General features: G+C 42.3%; 1 protein-coding gene across 2 annotated transcripts in view; it reads left to right on the forward strand.

The window, feature by feature from the left end:
• Positions 1-12,159, forward strand: part of SCMH1 (Scm polycomb group protein homolog 1) — a 47,179-nt gene that overhangs the window by 23,320 nt on the left and 11,700 nt on the right. For both annotated transcript variants that reach the window (XM_044287975.1, XM_044287976.1), the window contains 5 exons: positions 1,431-1,665; positions 3,323-3,411; positions 5,568-5,811; positions 6,751-6,974; positions 7,530-7,656. In XM_044287975.1, coding sequence (XP_044143910.1) covers positions 1,431-1,665; positions 3,323-3,411; positions 5,568-5,811; positions 6,751-6,974; positions 7,530-7,656 — 919 coding nt within the window. The remainder of the gene's footprint in view (positions 1-1,430; positions 1,666-3,322; positions 3,412-5,567; positions 5,812-6,750; positions 6,975-7,529; positions 7,657-12,159) is intronic.

Below are 12,159 nucleotides of genomic sequence, written 5' to 3' on the forward strand. Positions count from 1 at the left end.
GAAATTGGCGCACGAAGACCAAACTATACTTCATTTATGTGCAGAGAATTAGCTGTAGAGCAGTTCCTTAAAGGGGTTTTTCAGGAGTAGAATATTGATGAGCTATCCTCAGGACAGGTGATCACTATCTGATCATGGGGATGAACTCCCAGCAACCTGCCGATCAGCTGTTTGAAGAGGACACGGTGCTCTGGTGCATGGCAAGCACAGCACCGTACATTGTATAGTGGCTGTGCTTGTTTTTGCCCCCCCCCCCCAGGCCCATTCATTGGAATGTCACTGAGCAGCACACAGGCCGTGTGACTGATGAACGGCGACATCACTGGCCTAGTAAGAGACAATAACTGTCGCCAAAATCTCACAGCCTCTTCAAGCAGCTGATTGGTAGGGTGCCAGAAGTCAGACCCCCACTGATCACATACTGATGACCTATCCTCTCGGAGATGCCATCCATATCCCAGAAAATCCCTTAAATAATCAATTCTTACCAATCACACTCAAGAAGAAATATTAAAGAAGTATCTGGTAACATATAATGAACATCTGCCTAGAAAAGGAAAGTGATCAAATGTATAATCTTGAAGAGTGAGAGAAATATAAATGCTGCACTGTCCTAGCACAGTAAAGGCCTCATGCACACAACCTGTCTGCATATTCCGGAGCTGCAAAACACAGATACTGGCCGTGAGCGTTCCGCGTTTTTCCATTCTGCACATCCTGTCCTATGTTGAAAATGCTTAAATGCCTGTTTTTGTCTTCAAAATGTACAAGAATTGGACATGTTCTATCTTTTTTGTGGGATGGTGGAATGGACATATGGTTGCATTTTTTGTGGCTCCATCAAACTGAATGGGTCCGCATCCGATCCAAAAAGATTTAGATCAGAGGCAAGCCAAAAATACGGTTGTGTGCCTAAATTCAATAGTTACGTCAATTGTTTCAATGTTCTTATTTAATCTTCTTCTGCTAAAGGGATTGTGTCACCAGGCTTTATGCTGCTTGAGATAGAAAGAAGAAGTGACATAGACCCTGGTTATAGCAGTGTCGCCTACTTTCCAGGATACAGTTGATTTAAAGGGGTTGTCATGTACTATATGATGTCTGATTTTCATTTACATTAGTCACGGGATAACCCCTTTAATAAAATCCCAGTATATGAGGTGCAGTACTGGAATCCTCTCAATTATGTTCTCAGCTCTGGAGTCCTCGATATTCATGACAGCTTTCTCCCTATGACCGTTGTCAAGCAGCAGCTGGTAGGTGAGGACCCAGCAGCTCATAAATATTGAGGACCCCAATGCTGCACCTGATAAACTGGAATTATATGAAAACTACTGCATATTCTTATCTTTAATCATCTCTGTCTCTACTCAATGCAACCTGGTGATAGACTCCCTTTAAAATATTCATTTTTCACTTTCTTTTCTTAGTCATGTTCTCCCCCATCCAACGATTACAAGATTGGAATGAAATTGGAAGCTCAGGATCCAAGGAATACAACCTCCACTTGCATCGCCTCTGTGGTAGGCCTCACAGGAGCAAGACTTAGACTGCGTCTTGATGGAAGCGACAACAAAAATGATTTTTGGAGATTGGTGGATTCATCAGAGATCCAACCTATTGGCACATGTGAAAAGAGTGGGGGCATGCTACAGCCTCCCCTAGGTGTGTCTCATCTATGTACTTTCTATACATCATCATGTCTGTGGGTTAGTGAAGGGATGAGGCCTTGGGTGCATAGTGTAGTTTTCCAGTGCTACATCGATGGTACAGTTCTACTCTTGTGACACAGAGGCAAAAGAGATTTTATTGTTATTCTGATCATGGTTCATGGGAACAAAAGTACAGCTGCAGAACTGCCTAAGGGTGCATCCACATCACCGTTTTATTTTTCATTCTTTTGATCCTTCAAAAGAAGAGAAGAGAAAAAAAAAAATTATCTAGTGGTTTGACCATCAGTTGTGATCAGTTTGTGACGGTTCCGTCAGAGATCTGTTATTTTAAACAGGAGAAAAAGTCTTGCATCTAAAGAAACAGATCTGACAAAAATGGATTCAAACTGATCATAACTGATGCTCAAAATAACGGATCTGTTTAAAAAAAAAAAGTTAATATTCTTCTAACCAATCAGAAGTACTGAAAACAAAACGGTGATGTGAATGCACCCTTAGTTTTACAATTCAATACAGCCTTGAGACATGCAGTAGTAAAATATATTCTTTAAATAAATATGTTTTTTAGGCTATATGCACACGAACGTTGTTTGTTTTTGCGGATAGGATGTGGACCCATTCATTTCAGATGGTCCGCAAAAAATGCGGACAGCACACTATGTGCTGTCCGCATCAGTATGTCCGTTCCGTAGCCCTGCCAAAAATAGAACATGTCCTATTCTTGTCTGTTTTAGGCATTAATCCGCAAAAAAAAAAACGTATGGCATATGGATGCCATCAGTTGTTTTTTTTGCGGATCCGCAATTTGCCGACCGCATAACACATACGGTCGTGTACGGTGCATGTAGCTTTAGGGTCCATTCACATGTCCGCAAAAGGGTCCTCCCCCATTCCGCAATTTTGCGGAACGGGTGTGGACCGATTCATTCTCTATGGGCCCGGATGTGAAGCGGAGAGCACACTATGTGCTCTCCACATTTGTGGAGCGAGGCCCCGAACTTCCGGGTTTCGGCCCCGAACGTCCGGTCCGCAGCTCCGCAAAAGATAGAACATGTCCTATTCTTGTAAGCAGCTGTGGACAAGAATAGGCATTTCTATAGCGGGAGCGGGTCCGCAACACACCACGGACGTGTGAATAGACCCTTAACATGAGAACCTATGAATGGCACCCCTCAGAGTGGTTGTCCTATGACAAATGCTTCTCCCCTAATTATCTGATCGGCAAGCATCCAACCACTGCTGCACGTTTGCTCAGTGGTACCTTTACATGGGGCACGTATTGAGAATGAGAGTTTGTATGAACGTTCATTTCTGATAATTGCCCCATTCTGCAGCCTGTGTGAAAGAACAAATCCATTTATATTGACCCAACCCCTTACCTATCCTTACTTATTTCAGTGCAAAACATAGTAGTTCGTAAAGTACTACTGGGGTCATTTATCAAACTGGTGTAAAGTAGAACTGGCTTAGTTGCCCATGGCAACCAATTGGATTCCACTTTTCATTTTTGACAGCTCCTTTGAAAAATGAAAGGTGGAATCTGATTGGCTGCTATGGGCAACAAAGCCAGTTCTACTTTACACCAGTTTGATAAATGAACCCGTACATGTTTATATGGCATTCATGACTGTAACAGAAGCTGTTTTTAGGTTTTAGACTTAATGCCTCCTCTTGGCCAATGTTCCTTCTGAAGACACTAAATGGAGCTGAGATGGCACCAGCTAAATCATTCCACAAGGTATATATATTATATGAGAAATGATACTTCAGTTTTTAACATTAACCCATATATATAATTAACTGCAAGACCAATAGGGATATCTGAGGTTAGGTAGTAAGAAATATATAATCACACAAAGAAAATCAGATTGAATAATTGATTTTATTAACAAATATTACTCGACATGATTAGCAAATACAAGAATTCAAAAATAGTTAAAAACAAATCGATAATGATGGTCTGACAACAAGGTACAGATAAGTGAAAGTGCATAGATCAATAGGTGGCAGTATAACCATGGCATAACACACATGGCCGTGAGGGTAATTATTTATGCAAAGCCAATATAGCCCAATTTACATTCAATGCCATTTAGTACATTAACAAAGAAAAAAAAATCAACATGCCCACCAAAATGAGTAATACCGTACCTAGTGTAGACCAATACCATTCCCCAACGTGCGTTTCGCCGCCAGCCTTCTCAAGAGGTAATGGCTGGTGGAAAGGCTAACAGCATATTTATGGCGACGTGGCCACAGAAACTGGGATCGGTAATTTAACTCCTAAATCACAGTTTTTTTTAACCATCTGCCCCCCCTCCCCCCAAAAATATTGAATAACTGTGTGAACCCCAAAATGGTACCAATAAAAACTATAACTTGCCCTGCAAAAACAACCCCTTAAACAACCCCACAGACAGAAATATAAAAAAGTTTTAGGTGTGAGATTATTGGGACACAGCATTTTTTTCAAAGGTTTTTATTTTGTTAAAAGTAGTAAAGCATAAGAAACTATATAAATGTGGAATTATTGTAACATTTTGTTGTAATTTGGTATTATTTAAATTATACTGACTAAAGGTTAACACATCATTGTTACCATACAGTTACCATACAATTGAAAACAAAACTGAAAAAGCAAAGGCAGAATTGTGTTTTTTTTCCTGTTGCACCCTAAAAAGAATGTTTTTTCCCCCCATTCTTCTTTACAATCTATATATGATAAATGATGCCATAAACAAAACTTGTCTCACAAACTGTAGTCCGTCATACAGTTATGTGAACGGAAAAGTAAAAAAATGATGGCTTTTGGAAGGCAGGGAGGGAAAAATGTTTATGGTGAGAAGGGTTACGTTAATTAAAGGAGTTGTCAGAATTCGTTAAAAATCTCCCCAAAGGCCGCTTTCACACAAGTGTATTTGCAATCCGTATATGGTCCGGATTTTATGTCCTGGAATCCGCTGCTAATGTTAATGAATGGAGCTATTCACATGGATGTATAATTTCCATCAGTATTTGAAATCTGCAGCATGTCCAAGCTTTGTGCGGATTTGTTTCCAAATGGGCACCTTTCAGCCTGTGCATTGCATGAATAATGAAGGAAGGAAGAAATACGCATGTAAATCCTGATAAAATCCTGAAGCAATACTGATGATTTACTGTATCATCAGAAATCCTGAGCCAGAATACGCTCGTGTGAAAGTGGCCAAAGGCAAGAATTGCGATAAAATAATAAAAGAATATATACTCACCCATTTCATCCCCTTCCAGTGCTGTCACTCCTGTCCTCTCGCCTTGCTTTGTTTACTTGGCTGCAGCAGTAGTGTGTTGTAAACCTCACATGATAGCTGCAGCCAATCACCGGCCTCACTGGTTTTAAGCCATGTTTCACAGAGGCCAATGATTGGCTGCAGCAGTCACATGAAGTATATGGGCACATTCCCACTGCAGCCATAGAAACACATCCCAGCAGGGGACATCGGCGCTGAACTCATACAGCACTACAGTCCTCCCCATGACAGTCTGAGGCACATTGTATGTGCTGGACATGCATGACCCGCCATAGCATTACCAGCCTGTAGTATTTCTTACCTGTCCCTGCTCCCACCCAGAGTACTACTCTTCTCCAGTTCTATCATTTCTGATATAGAAAATACATATGATAGCAATGAGAGGGTACTCACATGTATCTTCCAAGCATCTCTGTATCTTAATGATTGTGGGCTGTGGGTTGTATAGCCCTGATCAGCATTTAGTGTTTGGTAAAATGTGTTAATTTTTTTTAATTTTAAGGCTATTGAATTGCATTTTTACTCTTGAGAAAGCCCATAGATTTTCTTATAATTTCTAGTCTTCACAAAGAGCTTGACTGAAATGGGGTCTGTCTCTTTACAGGAACCGCCTTCTCCAACTCAGAACAACTTTGAGATAGGAATGAAGTTGGAGGCAGTAGACAGAAAAAATCCCCATTTTATCTGCCCAGCGACCATTGGGGAGGTGCGGGGCAGCGAGATCCTTGTGACGTTTGATGGATGGAGAGGAGCTTTTGATTATTGGTGCCGATATGACTCCAGGGACATCTTTCCAGTGGGTTGGTGCTCTCTGACTGGTGACAACCTTCAGCCTCCAGGCACTAAAGGCAAGTCATGTTTTGCCATACATTAGTAATAAGGTTGTAGGAAATCTGTCATTTAGAATATTTTTATTACAGTGAAATGACAATATTACGTACACATATGGCTACACAAGGAAGCACAGAGAAGGGTTAAAGCAGTCTCACAGGGAAATGCATACTACATGCTGTTAACACATAATTTAGTTGGTATCTGCCACAGTTGTCCACTTCAGGTGCTGCTGCGCATCCACTTGGTGGAGCTAAGCCCTGAGCAGACAGCTGCAGCAGGTGTCCACACATCTCCCTTCTTGGCATGGTCCTGGCTTTTAACCGCTGGGCCGAGAACTGCAGAGCTGCCTCCCATTGAAAACATGAACGTGAATGGCCCCTAAGAGTTTTACCACCTTCAAGGGAATCTTCAACCAGGAAATTCATATTTATTTATTTTGTTCACTTTATATAGCGCTGACATATTCTTCAGCTTTACAAACATTATCATCACTCTCTGTCTACAGTGGAGCTCACAATCTAAGTTCCCTAGGTCTTTGGGGTGTGGGAGGAAACCGGAGTACCTGAAGGAAACACTGGCAGAACATACAAACTCCATGCGGATGTTGTCCTTGGTCGCAATTGGAACCTAGGACCCCAGTGCTACAAGGCACCAGTGCCATGTTAAAGCACGTGCACTAGCTGATATACATAACGAAACGTCTTCTAGAAAAAAAATAGAACTCTAATTGCTCTGACTTAATACTTGTGCTGTTATACCATGACCTGGAGGAATGAGAATTTTCGCAGACATATGTAAACTGTACAAGTTGACTTTTAAGATGTATAAATTACTGTATAACAAGCTATGCCAGACATGAATCACTGATGTTAACAGATAAGACATCCTCTATCCAGTCCTCTTTCTTTGCAACTCTCATATGGTTATAAAAATGTTTCTGCTTTTTCATGCAGTAGCCATTCCAAAAAGTCCAGCTCCTGCTGCAGGTATTGCTTCTGGAATCCTGCGAGGCCCTAAAACCTTGCTTCCTGGTATGCCTGGGCGTAGACGTCGAAAGCCAGGGAGGAAGAAGGGACAGCTGCCTAAAGCTCTTGCACATCAGTTGACAAGTCAACCACCTAAACTTTGTGAACCTTTCCGCTTTCCCAAGAAAAGAGGTCCCAAACCTGGTAGCAAGGTAACATACGCATTGAAGATGAATAACATTGAAGATGCATAACTTTAATTCAGCCCATTAGTGGCATAGTGTTTTTTTTCTACTTTCTTTTTTTTAAAGTTGTTTTACGATACTTAAATATTGATGACCTATACTCAGGATAGGTCCATCAGTATTATTATCAGCCGTTTCGGGCAGCCACCAGAAATCATATCATAGACAGAACCAGAAGCACATGGCTTTGTCTACGTTTAGTAGCCATGCTGGAATACTGCAGCTCAGCTGCCTCGGCAGTGGAGACTACCGTACATTATTGCCAGTCAGACATTAGCCCCCGAGCCGCTGATGCCCGCTGTTCTTGTGAAGAGGTGCCGTATATAAATCCACTCCTTGCGCCATACATGTACTGCGCTGGGACGCCAGTGATTAATGTACTCTAGTTACTGTAGTTTAGTTTGCATTATTCTGCCAAAAGTTTTTCTAATTTCATTTCCAACCTTCAATGTTTCCTTTTCACAGTCTTACATAGCAGATTATTTTCACGCAATCTTTCATTTTTTATTTATTTTTTAACAGAGAAAGCCACGTCTTTTGCTGAACCAGGTTCCTACTTCCCCTACAAACAGTACCCCAGAACCAGATACAAGCACTGTACCACAAGATGCTGCCACCATTCCATGTGCTGCCATGCAGGCACCCACAGGTATTTACAATAGAACCCAACCGTTTATCCACTGTAAATATTGTATGTTACATTAATCCCTTCAAGACCAAGACCATTTTTGTTTTTGTATTTAAATTTTTTCTTCCCCACATTCTAAGAGCCATAACTTTTTTTTTTAATTTTCCATTCACATAGCCATATGAAGGTTTATTTTTGCAGGACAAGTTATATTTTTTAATGGCACCATTTCATCATTTATCATGTCTTATATTGGAAAACTGGAAAGTTCTTTGCGGGGTGAAATAAAAAAATAAAAAAAAGTTCTGCCAAGGTTTTTTGAGTTTTGACTAGGATGAATGAACTTCAAGTTTTGGATTCGGATATATATTGAATTGCGTTATTGATTCCGTTACCACGGACCATAACACAATTCCATGACGGAATGCATAACGGAATGCCTTTAGAGGTAATTCGTTATGCATTTCTTCATACTAGAAGTCTATGGCCTGCATAATGGATCCGTCCGATTTCCGTTATGCAGGAGAGGACTCCGGACAGATCAGTTATGCAGGCCATAGACTTCTATTGTAATGGAATGTCTCTAAAGGCATTCCAGTATGCGTTCTGTCATTGAATTGCGTTATGTTCTGTGGTAACGGAATCCATAACGCAATTGAGAATAAACCCGAACTTAAAAAACTGAAGTTCGCTCATCCCTAGTTTTGCATTACGGAGTTTACTGTGCGATAAAAATGACATGACGTCCTTATTCTGTGGGTCAGTACAATTATGGCGATACCAAACTTGTATAGTTTTTATTTTGTTTTACAACTTTTGAAAAAATAAACACCTTTTACAAAAATCAAAAATTTCTTTGCTTCGCCATGTTCTGACAGCCATAACTTTTTACAGAGCTGTATGAGGGTTTGTTTTTTTGTGGAACGAACTGTAGTTTTTATTGGTACTATTTTTGTGGTACGTACAACTTTTTGATCGCTGTTGTTTTTTTGGGGGGTCAAAGTCACAAAAAAAAAAAAGGCACACTGCACACGTACATTATTTGAATACTTTAAAGGGATTCTGTCACTAGGATTTCACTTACTGAGCTGTTAACCACACCACATCAGTCTTCACGATTTATATTACAATATAATAGTATTACTGCCCTGTGTCTTGTAATTTGTCTATAAAATCACTTTTATTAATATGCAAATTACCTAAATAAGGAGCCCAAGGGGCTGTCCCTCTGTCCGTTGGAGCCCAGCCGCACCCCTTCTCCTTGAGCCCAGCACCACCCCACTGCTAATTTATTCACTCCTCATCGCCAACCTTATATGCCTGGTGCCCAGTCAGCGCATGCGCAATGTGTTCTATGAGGCCAATGCCAGGACACAGCGCAAGCGCTGACAGGTCTTTCCACAGCGCATGCGCGAGATTACGGCGCACCAGGCATATGAGGTTGGCGATGAGGAGGGGCGCCGGATCCCTATGTCTTACCTCACAGATGCCATGATCGCTTTTGATTGCGGCATCTGAGGGTAAAATTACGGGGTTGGGCGTGATCACTGCTGCCCATCATGTGGCCAGATGCCTGCTGTATGTAGTATACAGCGTATGGAGTGGGCTCACTGCAGCAACCCCCACACGTTATCACGGAGATGTACATGATAATGCGTGAAGGGGTTAAAAACATTTTTCCATAAGAACATGGGCGGGAGCACAAATTGTCTGTGCCCGCTCTGCCCAGCTAATCCTGGTATAGCACATGGTTACAGGGTACTGATGTGCTTTTCAAGCATTTAGCCAAGCTGAGGGTGCACAGGCGGGAACAGCAATGTGTGTCCCTGCCCATACACCGTTCACTGTGGGTCCCAGTGCAAGGACCTGCCGTCATTTAGGCATAGTGTCACCACCATGGTCATGGTCGTGACTCAGGATCCGCATGCAGTTGTCTGCGGTTTGGTTTTATTGTCAACCACATGGTGAGGGCTGCTGTATGTTGCCTCACGTGTGGTTGCCGCTGGTAACATGGTTGTACAAACCGGATTCCAAAAAAGTTGGGACACTAAACAAATTGTGAATAAAAACTGAATGCAATGATGTGGAGATGGCAAATGTCAATATTTTATTTGTAATAGAACGTAGATGACAGATCAAACGTTTAATCCGAGTAAATGTATCATTTTAAAGGAAAAATACGTTGATTCAAATTTTCACGGTGTCAACAAATCCCCAAAAAGTTGGGACAAGTAGCAATAAGAGGCTGGAAAAAGAAAATTTGAGCATAACGAAGAGCTGGAAGACCAATTAACACTAATTAGGTCAATTGGCAACATGATTGGGTATAAAAAGAGCTTCTCAGAGTGGCAGTGTCTCTCAGAAGCCAAGATGGGTAGAGGATCACAATGTTGCGCAGAAAGATAGTGGAGCAATATCAGAAAGGTGTTACCCAGCGAAAAATTGCAAAGACTTTGCATCTATCATCATCAACTGTGCATAACATCATCCGAAGATTCAGAGAATCTGGAACAATCTCTGTGCGTAAGGGTCAAGGCCGTAAACCATACTGGATGCCCGTGATCTCCGGGCCCTTAAACGACACTGCACCACAAATAGGAATGCTACTGTAAAGGAAATCACAGAATGGGCTCAGGAATACTTTCTGAAACCATTGTCAGTGAACACAATCCACCGTGCCATCCGCCGTTGCCAGCTGAAACTCTACAGTGCAAAGAAGAAGCCATTTCCAAGCAAGATCCACAAGCTCAGGCATTTTCACTGGGACAGGGATCATTTGAAATGGAGTGTGGCAAAATGGAAATGTTCTGTGGTCAGACGAGTCACGATTCAAAGTTCTTTTTGGAAATCTGGGATGCCATGTCATCCGGACCAAAGAGGTCAAGTTGTTATCAACGCTCAGTTCAGAAGCCTGCATCTCTGATGGTATGGGGTTGCATGAGTGCGTGTGGCATGGGCAGCTTGCATGTCTGGAAAGGCACCATCAATGCAGAAAAATATATTAAGGTTCTAGAACAACATATGCTCCCATCCAGACGTCATCTCTTTCAGGGAAGACCCTGCATTTTTCAACAAGATAATGCCAGACCACATTCTGCATCAATCACAACATCATGGCTGCGTAGGAGAAGGGTCCGGGTACTGAAATGGCCAGTCTGCAGTCCAGATCCTTCACATATAGAGAACATTTGGCGCATCATAAAGAGGAAGGTGCAACAATGAAGGCCCAAGACGATTGAACAGTTAGAGGCCTGTATTAGACAAGAATGGGAGAGCATTCCTATTTCTAAACTTGAGAAACTGGTCTCCTCGGTCCCCAGACGTCTGTTGAGTGTTGTAAGAAGAAGGGGAGATGCCACACAGTGGTGAAAATGGCCTTGTCCCAACTTTTTGGGGATTTGTTGACACCATGAAATTCTGATTCAACATATTTTTCCCTTAAAATGGTACATTTTCTCAGTTTAAACTTTTGTTCCGTGATTTATGTTCTATTCTGAATAAAATATTAGAAGTTGGCACCTCCACATCATTGCATTCAGTTTTTATTCCCGATTTGTATAGTATCCCAACTTTTTTGGAATCCGGTTTGTACTTGGCAGTATAGCAGCCTGAGCTGTTGCTGGGCAGCTTGCTGTCAAGTGCATGCGGTAACTCCTGGTTGGGTGTGTGTGTGTATGTTATGCACTTTGTATGTCTGGTGTGCACTAGGTGTTATGTTAGGTGTGCACTGTGACACTTCCCTTCACTGTGGCTGCCCGTGGCAAAGTTCGGTATGGTGTACATGTGGTGGCAGTGTCTCGGCCTTCTGGACTCCCAGGACATGGTTGCCACGCATGTTGTTGCCTGCGGTAAGAGCTGCAGTGTGATGTTCATTTGGACACTTCCTTTTTAAGTGGTTTCACTTCCCTGGTTAGTGTTGGAAGGGTTAATTCCCTCTCCTGTGTGTGTCTGTGTGGGTGTGGCCACTTTGGGCTATAAAGCCTCTTTGGAGATCAGAAGCTGGAGACACCGTCCTGGTAATTCCACCTGCCAGTGGGGGCCACCCTTGTGGTCATAAACAAATTGTTATATATTGTTATACACGATGTTATGAGGATGTGTTTGTGTGTCATGTCTATTTATTGCAGCATATGGTTTCCTGGCGTCCTGTGTGGTGTGTGTGCTCTGTCTATTGTGTTATTGTGGACAGCAGCACTTATACTTGGGTCCCAGGCTCTGTGTCTGTGGCAGGTAAGTGTTAGTACTAGTTGCACTTACCTGCCATTGCCATATGACTGTTTCTGTTTCCCCTGTCTTTATAGTTTGTCCATCTTTAGACTCCTATTTCTCCATGTCCAGGAGGAACAGGTAGTCTACCCAGCTCCTAGCTTAGGGACCTGCGGAGGGCTAGTAGGGACCCGAGGTTCCAGAGCATGAGCCCTCCTACCTTCAAGGTCGGCTCATGTCGCTAGGAGTTAGGGTCAGATTAGGGAAGCAATAGGAGGTGACCTGCTCCCTAATTCTGTGGTTCTGGCCAAGTCGTGA

The sequence above is a fragment of the Bufo gargarizans genome, chromosome 3 (genome assembly GCF_014858855.1).
Source record: "Bufo gargarizans isolate SCDJY-AF-19 chromosome 3, ASM1485885v1, whole genome shotgun sequence".
NCBI classification, from domain to species: Eukaryota; Metazoa; Chordata; class Amphibia; order Anura; family Bufonidae; genus Bufo; species Bufo gargarizans.